The sequence below is a fragment of the Oncorhynchus kisutch genome, linkage group LG2, assembly GCF_002021735.2.
Source record: "Oncorhynchus kisutch isolate 150728-3 linkage group LG2, Okis_V2, whole genome shotgun sequence".
Taxonomy (NCBI): Eukaryota; Metazoa; Chordata; class Actinopteri; order Salmoniformes; family Salmonidae; genus Oncorhynchus; species Oncorhynchus kisutch.
Window position 1 is genome coordinate 4,230,394 of NC_034175.2, and position 24,398 is coordinate 4,254,791.

The 24,398-nt window shown below is 47.5% G+C and overlaps 2 protein-coding genes across 4 annotated transcripts in view; both read right to left on the minus strand.

Annotated features, from left to right (window-relative positions):
- LOC116376557 (complexin-3-like) overlaps nt 1-1,807 on the minus strand; it is a 5,672-nt gene extending 3,865 nt beyond the window's left edge. Inside the window, exons 1-4 of one of the 3 annotated variants that reach the window (XM_031837862.1) lie at nt 1,611-1,807; nt 1,415-1,505; nt 477-1,211; nt 187-289 (exon numbers count right to left, since the gene is read on the minus strand). In XM_031837862.1, coding sequence (XP_031693722.1) covers nt 187-289; nt 477-670 — 297 coding nt within the window. In that variant the 5' untranslated portion in view covers nt 671-1,211; nt 1,415-1,505; nt 1,611-1,807. Of the gene's footprint in view, nt 1-186; nt 290-476; nt 1,506-1,610 lie in introns of all 3 variants that reach the window. The other 2 variants (XM_031837868.1, XM_031837852.1) reach the window with 2 other exon arrangements.
- A 5,839-nt stretch (nt 1,808-7,646) lies between these two features.
- LOC109884990 (dual specificity protein kinase CLK2-like) lies at nt 7,647-18,955 on the minus strand. Its single transcript, XM_031803397.1, has 10 exons — nt 18,279-18,955; nt 15,816-15,906; nt 15,583-15,649; nt 15,367-15,483; nt 15,099-15,273; nt 11,325-11,454; nt 11,162-11,244; nt 10,319-10,398; nt 9,498-9,588; nt 7,647-8,424 (listed from the first exon to the last, which is right to left on the minus strand). The coding sequence occupies exons 1-10, from the start codon at nt 18,336-18,338 to the stop codon at nt 8,248-8,250; spliced, it is 1,071 nt and encodes a 356-aa protein (XP_031659257.1). The 5' UTR covers nt 18,339-18,955; the 3' UTR covers nt 7,647-8,247.
- Between the last annotated feature and the right edge of the window lie 5,443 nt (nt 18,956-24,398).

The following is a 24,398-nucleotide window of genomic DNA, read 5'->3' on the forward strand; positions in this document are numbered from 1 at the left end:
CTAGAGGTTAGGAGATAGGGTATAGGAGATAGGAGCTGGGAGATAGGGGCTAGGAGATAGGAGCTAGGAGATAGGGGCTAGAAGATAGGGGCTAGGGGCAAGGAGATAGGGGCTAGGAGATAGGGGCTAGGAGATAGGGGCTAGGAGATAGGGGTATAATTTGTTCTGCTAATGCAACACACTAGCCTTGGAGAGCTGGTACTTCTTCCTGAAGTGATCCCTCATGGCGGCTCTCTCTGCGTGCTTCTGAGCATTCAGTGCTTCCCTCAGCATCCTGGAATCAACACAACTACATGTAACACATAGACAGACACACACACAAACATAAATACATCCCTGCCCTAAAACCCATCACCGCCAACCCCCAACCTGTCTGTTACCAAGCTGGTTTTCATCCATAATCTCCTCATGGTGTTGTTTCTAATCTCCACATTGACCACAGTGGTCATGTTGTAGTTATGTTTGCGGTCACTCACCTCTCCTTCTCCAGGTCAGTTTGGTAGGAGCGTGTGACGGAGGTCTGTCCCGTCCGTGGAGGGCTGTTCTTTACTCCTCCTGTCCCCCTCTTGTCCCTGCGCCTGGCCCACACCTCTCTCTCCTTCACTCCTGTCACACAGCTGGACAGCTTCTTTATGGGCACCGCCAGAGACTGCTTCACCATAGTATCCATGTCTCAGGGGGTGTGTTAGAGTGTGTGTGTGTGTGTGTGTGTTAGGGTGTGTGTGTGTGTGTGTGTGTGTGTGTGTGAGAGAGAGGGAGAGAAAGGGAGAGAAAGGGAGAGTAAGGGAGAGAAAGGGAGAGAAAGGGAGAGTAAGTCCAGAACTCTCTGTAGTGTAACCTGTGTGTTAGGGTGTGTGTGTGTGTGTGTGTGTGTGTGTGTGTGTGAGAGAGAGAGAGGGAGAATAAGGGAGAGAAAGGGAGAGTAAGGGAGAGAAAGGGAGAGAAAGGGAGAGTAAGTCCAGAACTCTCTGTAGTGTAACCTGTGTGTTAGGGGTGTGTGTGTGTGTGTGTGAGAGAGAGAGGGAGAGAAAGGGAGAGTAAGGGAGAGAAAGGGAGAGAAAGGGAGAGTAAGTCCAGAACTCTCTGTAGTGTAACCTGTGTGTTAGGGTGTGTGTGTGAGAGAGAGAGGGAGAATAAGGGAGAGAAAGGGAGAGTAAGGGAGAGAAAGGGAGAGAAAGGGAGAGTAAGTCCAGAACTCTCTGTAGTGTAACCTGTGTGTTAGGGTGTGTGTGTGTGTGTGAGAGAGAGAGAGAGAGAGAGAGAGAGAGGGAGAGAAAGGGAGAGAAAGGGAGAGTAAGTCCAGAACTCTCTGTAGTGTAACCTGTGTGTTACTTCAAACTCAGAAGCATCAAAAAGTGTCCTTTTTCATTCATGTTCTGTAGGACATATGTTTGTGTCTGTGCGCATCTCCCACATCTTTCTCCTTGAGGTTAGCTGGCTTGGACCCACTCACTACAGCACAGACAGCCAGTGTATTCATAGACAATGACTCAGGGACTCAGTACCTGCAAGGACAAGGACACAGACAGGCAGTTAGAGATTACACCCAGACAGCATGTGCAGCGTTTCAGATAGACACACACAACAAGCCCAGTCCAGTACTTCCTTACCCAGACATCCACAGTAGGCCTGAGCCTCAAACACCCATAAAGTCCTTAGAGCTTCAGCCAGAGGCCATATACTGTAGCTAACCGTGTCCCATAGTCCAGTTCCACAAAGCCTTGAGGTCAACTGAAGGCAATGAGAAGAGCAACCCCACAGACAAAGTTCTTCCTGCTCTCCTCCACCCCTTGTGCTGTGTGTTCTATTGCCCTCTCAGGTGAAAATGACAGCTTTCCCCCCTCATCCTCTATACCCCTCCCTCTTTACTATTACCCCCCCCCCCCCCCTTGAGATGACCTCCTTATGGACTTAACGAGGGGAATCCCGTTAGCAGAAACAGGGACTGCACCCTGTGTATGAAGTATACTTAGAGACACATTAGCTGATGTCATGTTGGGTTAGACACTCTCCTGACTGACTGTGTGCTTGTGTGACAAACAGAAAGGATGGCAGGGTATTATTACCTTTAAAAAGTTCCAACAAGTTACCATCCCTCACGCTTTCTAAGTAGACAATGCCCTAAGTACAGGTCTGGGATCTGTTTATGCAATCCCAATACCCAATCTCCAACCATTAGAAGGCAGAAAGACAAAGTGATCTTCGATCAGGTTTAACCAGCTGTGATCAGGATGACGGTGGAGGTTTAAGACAGGCCAGATGGATGGAAGGGCTCTGAGTTTAGTAGATAATGGGAGATGGATGGACGGGAATATAGAGGCAGACAGAGAGAGATAGACGGCGTGAGGGAAAGTCAGTCTGTCAGTATGAGACAGCAGTCTGTGTTCAGAGCAGAAGACAGTAGTTACTACATACTGATCTGAAGACCATCCAGCAAAAGGGGCGGGAATGAGGAAAAAGGACAATGTCTTCTCATACTCTAGATTCTGTTCTAGTCTCAAACAGCACCACTTCAACCATTATGGATCTTCAACAGGCTTGGAAACATAACAGTGTGCACTCTGCAGCCGTTTCCCCAATTGGTTTCTTATGTAAACCACCTGAGACTGACAGGGCAAGTCATTCCAGGTACTCAGACACAGCAGATATAGAGAACAGGTGATGGAAAGGGAGGGAGGGAGGGAGGGAGGGATGGAGGGAAGGAGGTACAGATGGAGGGGAGGAGGGATGGAGGGAAGGAGGTATGGAGGGATGGAGGTACAGGTGGAGAGGAGGAGGGATGGAGGGAAGGAGGTATGGAGGGATGGAGGGATGGAGGTACAGATGGAGGGGAGGAGGGATGGAGGGAAGGAGGTATGGAGGGATGGGCGGGATGGAGGTACAGATGGAGGGGAGGAGGGATGGAGGGAAGGAGGTATGGGCGGGATGGAGGTACAGATGGAGGGGAGGAGGGATGGCGGGAAGGAGGTATGGAGGGATGGGCAGGATGGAGGGTTGGGAGGGATGGAGGGATGGAGGTACAGATGGAGGGGAGGAGGTATGGAGGTATGGAGGGATGGGAGGGATGGAGGGATGAAGGTATGGGAGGGATGGAGGGATGGATGGGAAGGAGGGATGGGAGGGATGGAGAATTGGGAGGGATGGGATGGATGGAGGAATGGAGGGATGGATTGAGGGATGGAGGGATAGAGGTATGGGAGGGATGGATGGAGGGATGGGGGATGGAGGTATGGGAGGGATGGAGGGATGGATGGAGGGATGGGATGGTGAGGGAGTAGAGAGCAGTGAAAGAAGAGATATAACCCCTGTTTATCTCAGGTCTGTTGTGAGACGAACAGAAATAGCAGCTGTCAGGACACAGAGAGTCTGGTTTACTAGCCGTGTGGCTAGTGCCAGGCATGCTAGGATGTGTGACAGGAATGTACACGAGTATGTGTGTGTAGGTGTGTGTATGGGTAGATGTGTGTGTCTATAACATTACACAAACTAAAAACACAACGAAAGGAGACATAAAGCTCTGACAGAACCCTGAGAAGGACATCAGGTGGCCAGCTGTTCCCTTTGGCTTGGTGTCCATTCATCTTCTCCTGCTGCATCAGGAATTGCTACAGTATCTTCATTTGACCAGTTTCTCACAGCAGGAAAATGATCCTTCAGCATCAGGAAATGTGAGTTATTATGTGGATTATAATTAATGGACAATTTTGTAGGGATTAATACATTGGTCATTAGGGCAAATCAAATCTGACATATTTAAGTGGGAATTACAAACTTTAGAAGCAAGTTTGCATTTCCTGCTGCGCAGGAAGATGCTCTGCAACAACATAGTGATGAAATTAAGATAGTAGATCTGTACAGTTCAAGCTCAGCCAGGACATATTAGACAGGACATATTAGACAGGATATGGGGGATGGAGGGAGAGAGTGTGTGTGTGGGGCCCTCAAGGTTCGCCAAGTCAATCCAACCTCCCCTTCTCCCCTCCCCCTCTTCACCTCCAACCCCCTGGGCCTTGGTTTGTGACAGATGAGGACACCATTAATTCCTTAACGAGATGGAGGAGAGCCCCCACAGCCCCTCTGTCACAGATCCTTATGCACAGACTTAGGACCAGCTCTTCTATAATTATAACCGCTAGGGGGAGAAATTTGAAACTGACGACAACCTACTGCCACAGAGAGTGAGATAAGTCTATGGGCAACGCTAACACCTTTCAATGTACCACACAGATGCTGGGTAGGGACACTACAGTGTCTTTAGAGGGACGTAATACTTAGAAACTACTGTGAGGAGAATAGTAGTTCCATGAGATCTTTCATGATAAAGATAGATGTTATACAAACTGTGTAATGTGTTTGTAAAATAATCAAATAAAATCTGAATTTATTTTAAAGTGCATTTAACAAAGTCACAACACACTTTACAAAACAAACAACAACAACATAATAATAATAAGACAAGAGACAACAGAGACATCAAGAAGAGAGAAACAGAGACATCAAGAAGAGAGAAACAGAGACATCAAGAAGAGAGAAACAGAGACATCAAGAAGAGAGAAACAGAGACATCAAGAAGAGAGAAACAGAGACATCAAGAAGAGAGAAACAGAGACATCAAGAAGAGAGAAACAGAGACATCAAGAAGAGAGAAACAGAGACATCAAGAAGAGAGAAACAGAGACATCAAGAAGAAGAAACAGAGACATCAAGAAGAGAGAACAGAGACATCAAGAAGAGAGAAACAGAGACATCAAGAAGAGGAGAAACAGAGACATCAAGAGAGAGAAAAACAGAGACATCAAGAAGAGAGAAACCAGAGACATCAAGAAGAGAGAAACAGAGACATCAAGAAGAGAGAAAAGAGACATCAAGAGAGAGAACAGAGACATCAAGAGAGAGAAACAGAGACATCAAGAAGAGAGAACAGAGACAATCAAGAAGAGAGAAACAGAGACATCAAGAAGAGAGAAACAGAGACATCAAGAAGAGAGAAACAGAGACATCAAGAAGAGAGAAACAGAGACATTAAGAAGAGAGAAACATAGACATCAAGAAGAGAGAAACAGAGACATCAAGAAGAGAGAAACAGAGACATCAAGAAGAGAGAAACAGAGACATCAAGAAGAGAGAAACAGAGACATCAAGAAGAGAGAAACAGAGACATCAAGAAGAGAGAAACAGAGACATCAAGAAGAGAGAAACAGGAGACATCAAGAAGAGAGAAACTAAGACATCAAGAAGAGAGACAAACAGAGACATCAAGAAGAGAGAACCAGAGACATCAAGAAGGAGAAACAGAGACATCAAGAAGAGAGAAACAGAGACATCAAGAAGAGAGAAACTGAGACATCAAAGAGAGAGAACCAGGGACATCAAGAGACAATTCAAGAAGAGAGAACAGAGACATCAAGAAGAGAGAAACAGAGACATCAAGAAGAGAGAAACAGAGACATCAAGAGAGAGAAACAGAGACGATCAAGAAGAGAGAAACAGAGACATCAAGAAGGAGAAGAGACATCAGAAGACATCAAGAAGAGAGAAACCAGAGACATCAAGGAAGAGTAGGAAACAGGGAACATCAAGTAGAGAGAAACAAGAGACATCAAGAAGAGAGAACAGAGACAGTCAAGAAGAGAGAAACAAGAGACATCAAGAAGAGAGAAACAGAGACATCAAGAAGAGAGAAACAGAGACATCAAGAAGAGAGAAACAGAGACATCAGAAGAGAGAAACAGAGACATCAAGAAGAGAGAAACAGAGACATCAAGAAGAGAGAAACTGAGACATCAAGAAGAGAGAAACAGAGACATCAAGAAGAGAGAACAGAGACATCAAGAAGAGAGAAACAGAGACATCAAGAAGAGAGAAAATGAGACATCAAGAAGAGAGAAAACGAGACATCAGAAGAGAGAAACAGAGACATCAAGAAGAGAGAAACAGAGACATCAAGAAGAGAGAACAGAGACATCAAGAAGAGAGAAATGAGACATCAAGAAGAGAGAAACAGAGACTCAAGAAGAGAGAAACAGAGACATCAAGAAGAGAGAAACAGAGACATCAAGAAGAGAGAAACAGAGACATCAAGAAGAGAGAAACAGAGACATCAAGAAGAGAGAACAGAGACATCAAGAAGAGAGAAACAGAGACATCAAGAAGAGAGAAACAGAGACATCAAGAAGAGAGAAACAGAGACATCAAGAAGAGAGAAACAGAGACATCAAGAAGAGAGAAACAGAGACATCAAGAAGAGAGAAACTGAGACATCAAGAAGAGAGAAACAGAGACATCAAGAAGAGAGAAACAGAGACATCAAGAAGAGAGAAACTGAGACAGCAGACAGAAAATGACAAAAAACATCAAGCAAACATAAGGGGGGTGGGGGGGGGGGCTGGGGGGGCTTGGGGGGCTGGGGGGGTAAGACAGAGTACAGGGACACATGGGACAGCAAGACTTTAAGGAGTCCAGTAGGTCAGGAGTGGTAGTGAGTCCATTTATAGCCAGGAGGAAGGTGGACGGTTAGCAGGGTGTAAAGTGTGTATGTCAGTGGAGGCTGCTGAGGGGAGGACGGCTCATAATAATGGCTGGAACAGACAAATGGAAACCACGTGTTTAATGTATTTGATACCATTCCCCGTATTCCGCTCCAGACATTACCACGAGCCTGTCCTCCCCAATTAAGGTACCACCAACCTCCTGTGGTGTATGTGTGTTGGAGCTTCCAGGAGCACTGCTGTCTGAGCTTCTTAAGGGATTAAGGGATTCCACTGTGGATCAGTGTCCAGCATGTGAAGGGCGGCCAGCCTGACCAGAACACACACACACACACTCTCTGTTTCTCCCTCATTCTCTCTTATACACACGCACAGGTCAGGGATGTGCTAAGGTCATTCCTTTCAGACCTGTACACTAACAGGGCTGTCTAATGTTAGTGTGTGTGAATGACCAATTACCTCCTTCAGTGACCCTCTCTACACTCAGATATATACCGGTGAGGTCTCACTCAACTTTAATGTTATCCTGATTCACACACACTAACACCGTACGTTGAGTTTCAGACTGAGCTTCTGTTCAGCACTGCCAAGAAAAGGGAAAACACACACATTTGGATCACCACAACAGCCCTACAAGTAACTCACACCATTCTGGAAGAAGGGTCTCATACAGACAGACACCAACACACTGCCTTAAAGCCACCTCTCAGCACTGCCTTAAAGCCACCTCTCAGCACTGCCTTAAAGCCACCTCTCAGCACTGCCTTAAAGCCACCTCTCAACACTACCTTAAAGCCACCTCTCAGCACTGCCTTAAAGCCCCCTCTCAGCACTGCCTTAAAGCCACCTCTCAGCACTGCCTTAAAGCCCCCTCTCAGCACTGCCTTAAAGCCCCCTCTCAGCACTGCCTTAAAGCCCCCTCTCAGCACTGCCTTTTCTCTCTCTCTCCCTCTCTCCCTCCCTCCCTCCCTCCCTCCCTCCCTCCCTCTTCCACTTGCTCTCCCTCACATACCTACAGTATATAGCCTTATGACCATGCTCCCTACTAGGCTTGCAATAAATCAAATTCTGAGGCCAGGGTCCAAATGGAGCACAGGATGGTGTGTTGGTGTCTGTGTGATTCAGCTAGTAGGATATATATCAGTAGAAGGGTTCATATTATTATAGCACCATAAATAAACCATTTATTCAAGTCATTCCACCAATATCTCCAGTTAGTGTTACAAAAATAAATGTGTGTGTGTGTGTGTGTGTGTGTGTGTGTGTGTGTAATGTTATGCTGCAGTTAAAACAGTGTGCTCTACATACATAATGCATGTTTCACTGCCACTAGGCCCGCCTCCACTGTGCAGCGAATCTGTCAATCAGCATAAGGAGACTGCCATTCAAACCACAGGAGATTGGTGTCACCCTAAGTAAGGAGGACGGACTCTTGGTAATGGCTGGAGCGAAATGAGTAGAATGATATCAAATTACATTCCATTCACTCCGTTCCCGCAATTATTATGAGCCTGTCCTCCCCTCTGCAGCCTCCACTGAATCAAACCCTAAAGGGAAGTGACAGACTCTCTCAAGGTGGAGAATGATACATTTGCCCCAAACACTGAGGTCAGATTAGCCTATTTCCCTCATAATACACAGGGATTCCGGACACCAGTTTGTCACAAAGCACGACTTCCTGACAGATTACAACAGCACGTTGTATGACATGGTTGGGCTGTCCTTCCTCGCATCCATGTCAAGGGTTAAAGGTCAGGGGTCATCGGCAGATGTTCCGCGTGCTCTCCCAAGCCTTGCTGCCCCTACAGAGTGGTAGGAAGAAGGAGTGGCGGAGGGAGGAGGAGAGATAGAGGCATTTGGAGGGCTCGTACTCCAGCATCTTCTCCAACAGGTCAAAGAACTGATGATGCTCCTTTGCTTCTGATAACCGGTATCTCTGAAATAGAGAGAGAGAGAGAGAGAGAGAGAGAAGGGGATCAGTTATCACAAAGACATCAATAAGGATAATGTCTTTTCTCTGAAGTTATCTAAGGTATCTATGTACAGTCTCAGGTTAGAGGGTATCTTCAGGTGTCAAGTATCTAAGGCATCTACACTACCGTTCAAAAGTTTGGAGTCACTTAGAAATGTCCTTGTTTTTTAAAGAAAAGCACATTTTTGTCCATTAAAATAACATCAAATTGATCAGAAATACAGTGTAGACATTGTTAACGTTGTAAATAACTATTGTAGCTGGAAAAGGCAGATTTTTATGGAATATCTACATAGGTGTACAGAGGCCCATTATCAGCACCATCACTCCTGTGTTCCAATGGTACGTTGTGTTAGCTAATCCAAGTTTATAATTTTAAAAGGCTAATTGATCATTAGAAAACCTTTGCAATTATGTTAGCACAGCTGAAAACTGTAGTGCTGATTAAAGAAAGGAATAAAACTGGCCTTCTTTAGACTAGTTGAGTATCTGGAGCATCAGCATTTGTGGGTTCGATTACAGGCTCAAAATGGCCAGAAACAAAGACCTTTCTTCTGAAACTCGTCAGTCTATTCTTGTTCTGAGAAATGAAGGCTATTTCACGTGAGAAATCGCCAAGAAACTGAAGATCTCGTACAACAATGTGTACTACTCCCTTCACAGAACAGCTCAAACTGGCACTAACCAGAATAGAAAGAGGAGTGGGAGGCCCCGGTGCACAACTGAGCAAGAGGACAAGTACATTAGAGTGTCTAGTTTGAGAAACAAATGCCTCACAAGTCCTCAACTGGCAGCTTCATTAAATAGTACCCGCAAAACACCAGCCTCAACATCAACAGTGAAGAGGCGACTCCGGGATGCTGGCCTTCTAGGCAGAGAACACAGAACCTGGACAGAGGAACTCTGCCTAGAAGGCCAGCATCCCGGAGTCGCCTCCTCACTGTTGACGTTGAGACTGGTGTCTTTAGGTGTCAAGTATCTAAGTATTTTCCAGTCCAGTCTCAGGTTAGAGGGTCTTTATCTCAGGGGTAACTTACCCATAGAGGTTTAATGTGGTCTTTGACGAATCGTCCTGCCTTGGAGTTATCGTTCCAGTCTAGACGCCTGCAGTGAAAATACTTCTGCTTCCTGAAAGGACAAATCACACAAAGTGTATACTATGTGTGTCTGTGAGGAGTGTGTATGTTTGTCTATGAGGAGTGTGTATGTGTGTCTGTGAGGAGTGTGTCTATGAGGAGTGTGTATGTTTGTCTATGAGGAGTGTGTATGTGTGTCTGTGAGGAGTGTGTATGTGTGTCTGTGAGGAGTGTGTATGTGTGTCTGTGAGGAGTGTGTCTGTGAGGAGTGTGTATGTTTGTCTATGAGGAGTGTGTATGTGTGTCTGTGAGGAGTGTGTCTATGAGGAGTGTGTATGTTTGTCTATGAGGAGTGTGTATGTGTGTCTGTGAGGAGTGTGTATGTGTGTCTGTGAGGAGTGTCTATGTGTGTCTGTGAGGAGTGTGTATGTGTGTCTGTGAGGAGTGTGTATGTGTGTCTATGAGGAGTGTGTATGTGTGTCTATGAGAAGTGTGTATGTGTGTCTATGAGGAGTGTGTATGTGTGTCTGTGAGGAGTGTGTATGTGTGTCTGTGAGGAGTGTGTATGTGTGTCTGTGAGGAGTGTGTATGTGTGTCTGTGAGGAGTGTGTATGTGTGTCTATGAGGAGTGTGTATGTGTGTCTATGAGGAGTGTGTATGTGTGTCTGTGAGGAGTGTGTATGTGTGTCTGTGAGGAGTGTGTATGTGTGTCTGTGAGGAGTGTGTATGTGTGTCTATGAGGAGTGTGTATGTGTGTGTGTGTAACTGTCATCATGTGTTACCTGGTCTTGCAGATCATCGTAGAGGGGAGAGGTCCCCGTACTCTCTCCATCATGGCCAGGTGCTCCTGGTTGTCATGGGTCTGAGACAAACACAAACACTGGTCAGCAGAAGCTATAAACTCCCAACTTAGTTCACTTTCACTTGTATCACACAAACAACAAACACACACACAGTCTTTTGTAACTAACATTGTGGGGACACACAATTCAGTCCTATTCAACTTCCTGTTTTCCCTAACCCTTAACCGTAACTCTAACCCTTACTTTAACCCTAGCCCCAAAACCTAACTTTAACACTAACCTTAATCCTAACCCATAACCCTAAAACTAAACCTAACTCCTAACCCTAACTCTAACCCTAACCCTAACTCTAACCCTAACCCTAACCCTAACCCTAACTCTAACCCTAACCCTAAAACTAACTCCTAACCCTAACTCTAACCCTAACCCTAACTCTAACCCTAACCCTAACCCTAACCCTAACCCTAACTCTAACCCTAACCCTAACCCTAACCCATAACCCTAACCCATAACCCTAAAACTAAACCTAACTCCTAACCCTAACTCTAACCCTAACCCTAACTCTAACCCTAACCCTAACCCTAACCCATAACCCTAACGCATAACCCTAAAACTAAACCTAACTCCTAACCCTAACTCTAACCCTAACCCTAACCCTAACTCTAACCCTAACCCTAACTCTAATCCTAAACCCCCTAGAAATAGCATTTGACGTTGTGGGGACTAACAAAATGTCCCCAGTTGGTCAAATGTTTGTTTGTTTACTATTCTTGTAGGGACTTCTGGTCCCCACAAGTATAGTTAAACATGTCCACACAGTACCTGATATAGGGTGAAGCCTTCATAGTACTCAAACAGGATGCAGCCGATACTCCAGACATCACACGGATGACTCCAGCCCAGCTCTGAGTGGGAACAGTAACAAATGTTCAACTAGCCAATAGTCCAAGATTAGAGTGTGTGATGTGTGATGTGTGTAGTTTACCCAGAATAACTTCAGGAGCACGGTAGTGGCGTGTAGATATGATGGTGCTGTGGTGTTCGTGGTCAAACGTGGCACTGCCAAAATCCACCAGCCTTACTGTTGTATCCTTCACTTTCCTCTCATCCCCCTTCTGAGAGAGCGAGAGAAATAGAGGTGGGGGGGGACAGAGAGAGAGAGGGGGGGACAGAGAGAGAGGGGGGGAGAAAGAAGAAGACAAGAATAAGAAAGTGGATGGCTGCAAACTTTCTACTATTAAACTCGGACAAAACAGAGATGCTTGTTCTTGGTCCCAAGAAACAAAGAGATCTTCTGTTGAATCTGACAATTAATCTTAATGGTTGTACAGTCGTCTCAAATAAAACTGTGAAGGACCTCGGCGTTACTCTGGACCCTGATCTCTCTTTTGAAGAACATATCAAGACCATTTCAAGGACCACTTTTTTCCATCTACGTAACATTGCAAAAATCGGAAACTTTCTGTCCAAAAATGATGCAGAAAAATTAATCCATGCTTTTGTCACTTCTAGGTTAGACTACTGCAATGCTCTACTTTCCGGCTACCCGGATAAAGCACTAAATAAACTTCAGTTAGTGCTAAATACGGCTGCTAGAATCCTGACTAGAACCCAAAAATGTGATCATATTACTCCAGTGCTAGCCTCCCTACACTGGCTTCCTGTCAAGGCAAGGGCTGATTTCAAGGTTTTACTGCTAACCTACAAAGCATTACATGGGCTTGCTCCTACCTATCTCTCTGATTTGGTCCTGCCGTACATACCTACACGTACGCTGTGGTCACAAGACGCAGGCCTCCTAATTGTCCCTAGAATTTCTAAGCAAACAGCTGGAGGCAGGGCTTTCTCCTATAGAGCTCCATTTTTATGGAACGGTCTGCCTACCCATGTGAGAGACGCAAACTCGGTCTCAACCTTTAAGTCCTTACTCAATCATATGATTGAGTGTAGTCTGGCCCAGGAGTGGGAAGGTGAATGGAAAGGCTCTGGAGCAACGAACCGCCCTTGCTGTCTCTGCCTGGTCGGTTCCCCTCTTTCCACTGGGATTCTCTGCCTCTAACCCTATTACAGGGGCTGAGACACTGGTTTACTGGGGGTCTCTCATACCATACCTGGAGGGGGTGCGTCACCTGAGTGGGTTGAGTCACTGATGTGATCATCCTGTCTGGGTTGGCGCCCCCCCCCCCTTGGGTTGTGCCGTGGCGGAGATCTTTGTGGGCTATACTCAGCCTTGTCTCAGGATGGTAAGTTGGTGGTTGAAGATATCCCTCTAGTGGTGTGGGGGCTGTGCTTTGGCAAAGTGGGTGGGGTTATATCCTTCCTGTTTGGCCCTGTCCGGGGGTGTCCTCGGATGGGGCCACAGTGTCTCCTGATCCCTCCTGTCTCAGCCTCCAGTATTTATGCTGCAGTAGTTTATGTGTCGGGGGGCTAGGGTCAGTTTGTTATACCTGGAGTACTTCTCCTGTCCTATTCGGTGTCCTGTGTGAATTTAAGAGTGCTCTCTCTTTCTCTCTTTCTCTCTCTCGGAGGACCTGAGCCCTAGGACCATGCCTCAGGACTACCTGACATGATGACTCCTTGCTGTCCCCAGTCCACCTGGCCGTGCTGCTGCTCCAGTTTCAACTATTCTGCCTTATTATTATTCGACCATCCTGATCATTTATGAACATTTGAACATCTTGGCCATGTTCTGTTATAATCTCCACCCGGCACAGCCAGAAGAGGACTGGCCACCCCACATAGCCTGGTTCCTCTCTAGGTTTCTTCCTAGGTTTTGGCCTTTCTAGGGAGTTTTTCCTAGCCACCGTGCTTCTACACCTGCATTGCTTGCTGTTTGGGGTTTTAGGCTGGGTTTCTGTACAGCACTTTGAGATATCAGCTGATGTACGAAGGGCTATATAAATACATTTGATTTGATTTGAAGAAAAAAGGAGGGGAAAGGAAGATACACGCATTTTATTAATTAGATATGCTCACCTTCTGCATCCACTATCCTCAGTCCTCTATCCTCCGTCCACTATCCACCGTCCTCTCTCCTTCATCCTCTATCCTCCATCCTCTCTCCTTCATCCTCTATCCTCCATCCTCTCTCCTTCGTCCTCTATCCTCCGTCCTCTCTCCTTCGTCCTCTATCCTCCATCCTCTCTCCTTCGTCCTCTATCCTCCGTCCTCTCTCCTTCGTCCTCTATCCTCCGCCCTCTCTCCTTCGTCATCTATCCTCCGTCCTCTATCCTCCGTCCTCTATCCTCCGTCCTCTATCCTCCGTCCTCTATCCTCCGTCCTCTATCCTCCGCCCTCTATCCTCCGCCCTCTATCCTCCGCCCTCTCTCCTTCGTCCTCTCTCCTCCAAGAGAGAGCCAGAGAGAAAGAGAGAGGCAGAGAGAAAGAGAGAGAGAAAGAGAGAAAGAGAGAGCCAGAGAGAAAGAGAGGCAGAGAGAAAGAGAGAGAGTGCTGAAAGAAAGAGTGCTGAGAGAAATAGAGAGCCAGAGAGAAAGAGAGAGAGTGCTGAGAGAAAGAGAGAGCCAGAGAGAAAGAGAGAGAGTGCTGAGAGAAAGAGAGAGGCAGAGAGAAAGAGAGAGAGTGCTGAGAGAAAGAGAGAGCCAGAGAGAAAGAGAGAGGCAGAGCGAAAGAGAGAAAGAGAGAAAGAGAGAGAAAGAGAGAGCCAGAGAGAAAGAGAGAGAGTGCTGAGAGAAAGAGAGAGGCAGAGAGAAAGAGAGAGCCAGAGAGAAAGAGAGAGAGTGCTGAGAGAAAGAGGGAGCCAGAGAGAAAGAGAGTGCTGAGAGAAAGAGAGAGCCAGAGAGAAAGAGAGTGCTGAGAGAAAGAGAGAGCCAGAGAGAAAGAGAGAGCCAGAGAGAAAGAGAGAGGCAGAGAGAAAGAGAGAGCCAGAGAGAAAGAGGCAGAGAGAAAGAGAGAGAGTGCTGAGAGAAAGAGAGGCAGAGAGAAAGAGAGAGGCAGAGAGAAAGAGAGAGCCAGAGAGAGAGTGCTGAGAGAAAGAGAGAGAGTGCTGAGAGAAAGAGAGAGGCAGAGAGAAAGAGAGAGAGTGCTGAGAGAAAGAGAGAGCCAGAGAGAAAGAGAGAGCCAGAGAGAAATAGAGAGAGTGCTGAGAGAAAGAGAGAGAAAGAAAGAGAGAGAAAGAGAGAGCCAGAGAGAAAGAGAGCCAGAGAGAAAGAGAGGCAGAGAGAAAGAGAGAGAGTCCTGAGAGAAAGAGAGAGCCTCTATCCTCCATCCTCTCTCCTTCATCCTCTATCCTCCATCCTCTCTCCTTCGTCCTCTATCCTCCATCCTCTCTCTCCTTCGTCCTCTATCCTCCATCCTCTCTCCTTCGTCCTCTATCCTCCATCCTCTCTCCTTCGTCCTCTATCCTCCGCCCTCTCTCCTTCGTCCTCTATCCTCCGCCCTGTCCTGAGAGAGGACAGAGTATACAGTATGTAGTAGACCAGCGGTATTCAACTCTGACCCTACAAGGTCCGGCGCCTGCTGATTTTCTGTTCTACCTGATACTTAATTGCTCTAAATCAGTCCCTGATTAGAGGGGAACAATGAAAAAAGCAGTGGAACTGGCTTTGAGGCCCAGAGTTGAGTTGTAGGCTTGTAGACTGAGCTACATCAATGAACCAGCGCCCTCTTCTGGTCAAAGAGACCAATACCAGACACAAAACAATCCCTGGTAAAAATGTCATAGTCTATGGAAGTAGTCACCACCAACCCTGGTTCTGGAGAGCTACCAGCATGCACATGGGCAGACATATATGTGTGTGACACACTCACAGTTGACAGCGAGGCAGATCTGGTAGGCCATCTGGCGGATGTGATCCATACAGTACGGCAGGAAGTTGTTCTCCTTCAGGAAGTCAAAAGTGCTGAGGGCTAGCAGCTCCATGGAGATACACACATGACCATGGTAGTCAAACCAGTCCAGCATCTGAACACATTGACTGAGAGCGAGAGGGGGGGGGGGGTAAGAGAAAGCCACAGGAGGTGAGGGAAACAACTTCTCAAACTTTCTACTGGTTCATCAGACTCCGTACTGTTTGTTGTGTGGGTCTTTCTCGTTGATTTTCTCCAGGACATTGATCTCCAGTTTAGCAGCTTGTCTGTACTTCTCCATGTTCTTAATGATCTTCAGAGCTACACGTGCCCCAGACCTGAGAGAGAGACAGAGAGAACAGCTAGCTAACAACCAGCACACGCTCCACCTGATGCTCTACGAGTGTGCATGTGTATTTTATAAATGCCTCTCATACCTGCGCCGGTCCACACACGTCACCACCTTCCCAAAGGTGCCCTCTCCCAACAGACTGATAACCTCATCTGATGGGGAAGACGAAGAGATGGAGGCATGGGGATTCAATTAAAGACTGGGAAGTAGAGGAGTCTCTTTTATGAGAGGGCTCGAAAACATTCACCTATCCTGTCTTTTCAATGTGTGAAGACTAGAGGATAGTGGGAGGGACTAGTAGATGTAAACATAGCCTACATCTCTCTTGTAGAACGTCTCCATTCTGGTAGGCCAGGTGACCATCGTCAGGGTCCTTCTCATTCTTCCCTGGCCCCCCACTGCTGCTCCGCTAGGGGTCAGAGGTCAGGGGTCAAGGGTTTAGAGGAGGGGACAACAGGGCAAAAGTCATCAGCATAGTTGGACTGAGCCTCTCAATAACACACACACACACAGCTGACATAACAGCTGCTTAATAATCTAAAATGCTTGTAAGCTGAGGACTAGTGTTGCAAGCCCCCGATGATGTTATCCAATTCCACAGGCTCCTCCTAACGCTTTAAGAAAACAGTCCATTCCTGATGAATGTAATGACTTGGGACTGCCACCTGGAACTGAACTGGTGAACTGAACTGCACTCAAACAGAGTATGCACTAGTGGACTATATCAGTAGTGGACTATGTTATCTGTACATACAGTAGAGTGGAGCCCTAAACCCTCTCCTGTCCTGTCCTGGTATTACGGGCCTAAATGAGAAATGTCATGTGACTGGCTGGCCTGCATGGAGCAGCTCTGTGACTATTTCCATCTACATTCTAAGACTGTTATTAATATCAGAACATCACAAGGAGAGAAAGTGCTGAGAGAAAGAGAGAGCCAGAGAGAGAGTGCTGAGAGAGAGAGCCAGAGAGAAAGAGAGAGAGTGCTGAGAGAAAGAGAGAGCCAGAGAGAGAGTGCTGAGAGAGAGCCAGAGAGAAAGAGAGAGCCAGAGAGAAAGAGAGAGGCAGAGAGAAAGAGCTGAGAGAAAGAGAGAGCCAGAGAGAAAGAGAGGCAGAGAGAAAGAGAGAGAGTGCTGAAAGAAAGAGTGCTGAGAGAAATAGAGAGCCAGAGAGAAAGAGAGAGAGTGCTGAGAGAAAGAGAGAGCCAGAGAGAAAGAGAGAGAGTGCTGAGAGAAAGAGAGAGAGTGCTGAGAGAAAGAGAGAGCCAGAGAGAAAGAGAGAGGCAGAGCGAAAGAGAGAAAGAGAGAGCCAGAGAGAAAGAGAGAGAGTGCCGAGAGAAAGAGAGAGGCAGAGAGAAAGAGAGAGCCAGAGAGAAAGAGAGAGAGTGCTGAGAGAAAGAGGGAGCCAGAGAGAAAGAGAGTGCTGAGAGAAAGAGAGAGCCAGAGAGAAAGAGAGTGCTGAGAGAAAGAGAGAGCCAGAGAGAAAGAGGCAGAGAGAAAGAGAGAGCCAGAGAGAGAGTGCTGAGAGAAAGAGAGAGAGTGCTGAGAGAAAGAGAGAGCCAGAGAGAAAGAGAGAGAGTGCTGAGAGAAAGAGAGAGAGTGCTGAGAGAAAGAGAGAGCCAGAGAGAAAGAGAGAGAGTGCTGAGAGAAAGAGGGAGCCAGAGAGAAAGAGAGTGCTGAGAGAAAGAGAGAGCCAGAGAGAAAGAGAGAGGCAGAGCGAAAGAGAGAAAGAGAGAAAGAGAGAGCCAGAGAGAGCCAGAGAGAAAGAGAGAGAGTGCCGAGAGAAAGAGAGAGGCAGAGAGAAAGAGAGAGCCAGAGAGAAAGAGAGAGAGTGCTGAGAGAAAGAGGGAGCCAGAGAGAAAGAGAGTGCTGAGAGAAAGAGAGAGCCAGAGAGAAAGAGAGTGCTGAGAGAAAGAGAGAGCCAGAGAGAAAGAGGCAGAGAGAAAGAGAGAGCCAGAGAGAGAGTGCTGAGAGAAAGAGAGAGAGTGCTGAGAGAAAGAGAGAGAGTGCTGAGAGAAAGAGAGAGCCAGAGAGAAAGAGAGCCAGAGAGAAATAGAGAGAGTGCTGAGAGAAAGAGAGAGAAAGAAAGAGAGAGAAAGAGAGAGCCAGAGAGAAAGAGAGAGAGTGCTGAGAGAAAGAGAGAGCCAGAGAGAAAGAGAGAGCCAGAGAGAAAGAGAGGCAGAGAGAGAGTCCTGAGAGAAAGAGAGAGCCAGAGAGAAAGAGAGGCAGAGAGAAAGAGAGAGAGTGCTGAGAGAAAGAGAGTTGCAGAGAGAAAGAGAGAGCCAGAGAGAAAGAGAGAGAGTGCTGAGAGAAAGAGGGAGCCAGAGAGAAAGAGAGAGAGTGCTGAGCGGGCAACTTTCTCTGACTTAGAGGGTGGCTTACAGACTGAATTAACACACACACAGACTCTCCCTCTCTATGAGTTGTGGTAGAGAGGCAGAACACAGGTAGAGAGAGTGAAGGGTTGCCAGGAATAAAACTGAGCTGTATCAAACTTCACAAAACACAACTAAATGAATTCAAACATGAAGAAAAAGGCAGTGAACATATGAACAGTGCATAGCAGAGGAAAGGAGGGGATGGGAGAGAGAAGGAAAGGAGGGGATGGGAGAGAGAAGGAAAGGAGGGGATGGGAGAGAGAAGGAAAGGAGGGGATGGGAGAGAGAAGGAAAGGAGGGGATGGGAGAGAGAAGGAAAGGAGGGGATGGGAGAGAGAAGGAAGGAGACAATGGAAGAGAGAAGCAGACGAGGAGGAAGAGGAGGGAAGATGCAGATGGGTACTCACAGAGAGGCAGAGACAGTCCAGAAAGCTCTTATACACAGAGTACAACTCTGTCTTCCCCATAACTCAGAACAGAGAGAGGGGGAATTAAGAAGATAAGGGAAAGAGGGGAGAGGAAGATACAGTGTAGGTAAAGAAGACAGCGAAGAAGGAAGGATAAAGTCCAAACAGTGAAACAGGAAAAGGAAAGATGACTGAAGCAGTGCAGAGGAAGACAGAACTAATATAAGAGTGAGAAAGACAGAACTAATATAAGAGTGAGGAAGACAGAACTAATATAAGAGTGAGGAAGACAGAACTAATATAAGAGTGAGGAAGACAGAACTAATATAAGAGTGAGGACGACAGAAAGTAAACAGAGGGAAGGGAAAACAAAAGGACAATGGCAGAGAAGAGACAAAAGTAAGAGAGTGAAGTACGAATGAAACAAGATGAGAGGAAAAGACAGATTAGATGAACCAATGAAGACAGAACAGAGAAGCAAAGAGACAGACAGAGGAGAAAGTAGATAGGGAAGGAGAGATATGAGAAGGATACAGGAGATTGAGAGAGAGAAAGACGGTTGAGACAGACACTAATAATAACCTTTGGTCACACCCCCCAGGGAAAGTCCTGAGACCAGAATCAAGATGTGGAGTGTGTGTGAGTGTATGAGGGACATATTTAGTTTCCCTCCCTGACACTCCTGTCACCTCCTTAACCCCAGCACTCTGGCATAGTGTTTTTCTCCACCTGTCCTCTGTGTATGCTGTTGAAGAAAAACCCTGGCACTCTGGCATAGTGTTTTTCTCCACCTGTCAGTAGGCTAGTTGAGAACACCTTTATTTAACCAGGTAGGCTAGTTGAGAACAAGTTCTCATTTGCAACTGCGACCTGGCCAAGATAAAGCATAGCAGTGTGAACAGACAACACAGAGTTACACATGGAGTCTTTACTGAAGACTCATCTCTTCAGTGGGTCATATGATTGAGTGTAGTCTGGCCCAGGAGTGGGAAGGTGAACGGAAAGGCTCTGGAGCAACGAACCGCCCTTGCTGTCTCTGCCTGGCCGGTTCCCCTCTTTCCACTGGGATTCTCTGCCTCTAACCCTATTACAGGGGCTGAGTCACTGGCTTGCTGGGGCTCTCTCATGCCGTCCCTGGAGGGGGTGCGTCACCTGAGTGGGTTGATTCACTGTTGTGGTCATCCTGTCTGGGTTGGCGCCCCCCCCCCCCCTTGGGTTGTGCCGTGGCGGAGATCTTTGTGGGCTATACTCAGCCTTGTCTCAGGATGGTAAGTTGGTGGTTGAAGATATCCCTCTAGTGGTGTGGGGGCTGTGCTTTGGCAAAGTGGGTGGGGTTATATCCTTCCTGTTTGGCCCTGTCCGGGGGTGTCCTCGGATGGGGCCACAGTGTCTCCTGACCCCTCCTGTCTCAGCCTCCAGTATTTATGCTGCAGTAGTTTATGTGTCGGGGGGCTGGGGTCAGTTTGTTATATCTGGAGTACTTCTCCTGTCCTATTCGGTGTCCTGTGTGAATCTAAGTGTGCGTTCTCTAATTCTCTCCTTCTCTCTTTCTTTCTCTCTCTCGGAGGACCTGAGCCCTAGGACCATGCCCCAGGACTACCTGACATGATGACTCCTTGCTGTCCCCAGTCCACCTGGCCATGCTGCTGTTCCAGTTTCAACTGACCTGAGCCCTAGGACCATGCCCCAGGACTACCTGACATGATGACTCCTTGCTGTCCCCAGTCTACCTGGCCATGCTGCTGCTCCAGTTTCAACTTCCACCTGACTGTGCTGCTGCTCTAGTTTCAACTGTTCTGCCTTATTATTATTCGACCATGCTGGTCATTTATGAACATTGAACATCTTGACCATGTTCTGTTATAATCTCCACCCGGCACAGCCAGAAGAGGACTGGCCACCCCACATAGCCTGGTTCCTCTCTAGGTTTCTTCCTAGGTATTGGCCTTTCTAGGGAGTTTTTCCTAGCCACCGTGCTTCTACACCTGCATTGCTTGCTGTTTGGGGTTTTAGGCTGGGTTTCTGTACAGCACTTTGAGATATCAGCTGATGTACGAAGGGCTATATAAATAAATTTGATTTGATTTGATTTGAGTAAACAATTAACAAGTCAATAATACAGTAGAAAAAAGGAGAGTCTATATACATTGTGTGCAAAAGGCATGAGGTAGGCAAATAATTACAATTTTGCAGATTAACACTGGAGTGATAAATGATCAGATGGTCATGTACAGGTAGAGATATTGGTGTGCAAAAGAGCATAAAATAAAATAAATAAAAACAGTATGGGGATGAGGTAGGTAAAAATGGGTGGGCTATTTACCGATAGACTATGAACAGCGGCAGCGATCGGTTAGCTGCTCAGATAGCAGATGTTTGAAGTTGGTGAGGGAGATAAAAGTCTCCAACTTCAGCGATTTTTGCAATTCGTTCCAGTCACAGGCAGCAGAGAACTGGAACGAAAGGCGGCCAAATGAGGTGTTGGCTTTAGGGATGATCAGTGAGATACACATGCTGGAGCGCGTGTTACAGGTGGGTGTTGCCATCGTGACCAGTGAACTGAGATAAGGCGGAGCTTTACCTAGCATGGACTTGTAGATGACCTGGAGCCAGTGGGTCTGGCGACGAATATGTAGCGAGGGCCAGCCGACTAGAGCATACAGGTCGCAGTGGTGGGTGGTATAAGGTGCTTTAGTGACAAAACGGATGGCACTGTGATAAACTGCATCCAGTTTGCTGAGTAGAGTGTTGGAAGCAATTTTGTAGATGACATCGCCGAAGTCGAGGATCGGTAGGATAGTCAGTTTTACTAGGGTAATTTTGGCGGCGTGAGTGAAGGAGGCTTTGTTGCGGAATAGAAAGCCGACTCTTGATTTGATTTTCGATTGGAGATGTTTGATATGAGTCTGGAAGGAGAGTTTACAGTCTAGCCAGACACCTAGGTACTTATAGATGTCCACATAATCAAGGTCGGAACCATCCAGGGTGGTGATGCTGGTCAGGCGTGCGGGTGCAGGCAGCGAACGGTTGAAAAGCATGCATTTGGTTTTACTAGCGTTTAAGAGCAGTTGGAGGCCACGGAAGGAGTGTTGTATGGCATTGAAGCTCGTTTGGAGGTTAGATAGCACAGTGTCCAAGGACGGGCCGGAAGTATATAGAATGGTGTCGTCTGCGTAGAGGTGGATCAGGGAATCGCCCGCAGCAAGAGCAACATCATTGATATATACAGAGAAAAGAGTCGGCCCGAGAATTGAACCCTGTGGCACCCCCATAGAGACTGCCAGAGGACCGGACAGCATGCCCTCCGATTTGACACACTGAACTCTGTCTGCAAAGTAATTGGTGAACCAGGCAAGGCAGTCATCCGAAAAACCGAGGCTACTGAGTCTGCCGATAAGAATATGGTGATTGACAGAGTCGAAAGCCTTGGCAAGGTCGATGAAGACGGCTGCACAGTACTGTCTTTATCGATGGCGGTTATGATATCGTTTAGTACCTTGAGCGTGGCTGAGGTGCACCCGTGACCGGCTCGGAAACCAGATTGCACAGCGGAGAAGGTACGGTGGGATTCGAGATGGTCAGTGACCTGTTTGTTGACTTGGCTTTCGAAGACCTTAGATAGGCAGGGCAGGATGGATATAGGTCTGTAACAGTTTGGGTCCAGGGTGTCTCCCCCTTTGAAGAGGGGGATGACTGCGGCAGCTTTCCAATCCTTGGGGATCTCAGACGATATGAAAGAGAGGTTGAACAGGCTGGTAATAGGGGTTGCGACAATGGCGGCGGATAGTTTCAGAAATAGAGGGTCCAGATTGTCAAGCCCAGCTGATTTGTACGGGTCCAGGTTTTGCAGCTCTTTTAGAACATCTGCTATCTGGATTTGGGTAAAGGAGAACCTGGAGAGGCTTGGGAAAGTAGCTGCGGGGGGGTGGAGCTGTTGGCCGAGGTTGGAGTAGCCAGGCGGAAGGCATGGCCAGCCGTTGAGAAATGCTTGTTGAAGTTTTCGATAATCATGGGTTTATCGGTGGTGACCTAGCCTCAGTGCAGTGGGCAGCTGGGAGGAGGTGCTCTATGTACTCCTCTCACTGGAGCACTGAAGACACCTGCATCAGAGGAATAACAGATCAACACGGTCAGTCTCTCAAAGCCACCAGACACTGGAGCAGTCTGTTAGTGATGGACTCAGTGTCTGTATCTGGTCCCATTGGACATGTGTGTTTATACATGTATATTGGTGTGTAAGCAAGCAGTCGGCTACCTGTAGCTGCTTGGGCTGAAATTACTAATATAGGAACAATTTTGGGAACCTGTTCCTTGTCTGATTTGGACCAAATATATAACATCCTCTTTACATACTGTCTTTTTTAATCTCTACATTACCTGCATTCTCTGTCTTCAGCTCCTCTACCTGGCTCTCACTCTGGCCTACAATCCTACAGTATCATACAAAGAAACTGTTGAATTCAACACACCATTACTCTGCTGATTACAGTAATCACATTAGATACAGCTGTCTTACTTTACCTGTGTTCTCTCTCTCCAGTTCCTCCACCTTGTTCTTGTAGAACTGCAGTTCAGTCTTAGTGATACTCAGCTCCACTCTCTGTTCCACCACCATGTTCCCCAGCTCCACTCTCTGTTCCACCACCATGTTCCTCAGCTCCACTGTCTGGTCCACCACCATGTTCCTCAGCTCCACTCTCTGTTCCACCACCATGTTCCTCAGCTCCACTCTCTGTTCCACCACCATGTTCCTCAGCTCCACTCTCTGTTCCACCACCATGTTCCTCAGCTCCACTCTCTGTTCCACCACCATGTTCCTCAATTCCACTCGCTGTTCCACCACCATGTTCCTCAGCTCCACTCTCTGTTCCACCACCATGTTCCTCAGCTCCACTCTCTGTTCCACCACCATGTTCCTCAATTCCACTCGCTGTTCCACAACCATGTTCCTCAGCTCCACTCTGTTCCACCACCATGTTCCTCAGCTCCACTCTGTTCCACCACCATGTTCCTCAGCTCCTCTCTCTGTTCCATCACCATGTTCCTCAGCTCCTCTCTCTGTTCCACCACCATGTTCCTCAGCTCCTCACTCTGTTCCACCACCATGTTCCTCAGCTCCACTCTCTGTTCCACCACCATGTTCCTCAGCTCCACTCTGTTCCACCACCATGTTCCTCAGCTCCTCTCTCTGTTCCACCACCATGTTCCTCAGCTCCTCTCTCTGTTCCACCATGTTCCTCAGCTCCTCACTCTGTTCCACCACCATGTTCCTCAGCTCCACTCTCTGTTCCACCACCATGTTCCTCAGCTCCACTCTGTTCCACCACCATGTTCCTCAGCTCCTCACTCTGTTCCACCACCATGTTCCTCAGCTCCACTCTCTGTTCCACCACTCCTCTCTCTGTTCCACCACCATGTTCCTCAGCTCCTCTCTCTGTTCCACCACCATGTTCCTCAGCTCCTCACTCTGTTCCACCACCATGTTCCTCAGCTCCACTCTCTGTTCCACCACCATGTTCCTCAGCTCCACTCTGTTCCACCACCATGTTCCTCAGCTCCTCTCTGTTCCACCACCATGTTCCTCAGCTCCTCTCTCTGTTCCACCATGTTCCTCAGCTCCTCACTCTGTTCCACCACCATGTTCATCAGCTCCACTCTCTGTTCCACCACCATGTTCCTCAGCTCCACTCTGTTCCACCACCATGTTCCTCAGCTCCTCACTCTGTTCCACCACCATGTTCCTCAGCTCCACTCTCTGTTCCACCACTCCTCTCTCTGTTCCACCACCATGTTCCTCAGCTCCTCTCTCTGTTCCACCACCATGTTCCTCAGCTCCACTCTGTTCCACCGTCTCTCAGCACCTTCAGTTCAGTGCAGATGTCAGGCTAGGTGGTCAACTGTTCAGCATCAGTCTTTCCTCCTTCACTGTGACCCTGTTCAGTCATATCCTTCTCTCTGTCCCCTCTACTCTCTCCATGAGCCCATGTCCCAGACAGACAGTGCAGCAACACCAGTAGAGCTACAACACCCCTCATTCTGAAACAATGTCTCTTCAGATGTAATGTAGTCTACTGGGCTCAGTCCCCTACTTTATACACACTGGTGTTGTTGACCCAATAC

Excerpts from the sequence above, each read along its gene's own strand:
- LOC109884990 (XM_031803397.1), bottom strand. The coding sequence starts at position 18,338 with ATGGGGAAGACAGAGTTGTACTCTGTGTATAAGAGCTTTCTGGACTGT. Across the intron at positions 15,907-18,278 it reads TGGACTGTCTCTGCCTCTCT|CGGAGCAGCAGTGGGGGGCC; the intron begins GTGAGTACCCAT and ends TCTGACCCCTAG. Across the intron at positions 15,484-15,582 it reads ACGTGTGTGGACCGGCGCAG|GTCTGGGGCACGTGTAGCTC; the intron begins GTATGAGAGGCA and ends TCTCTCTCTCAG.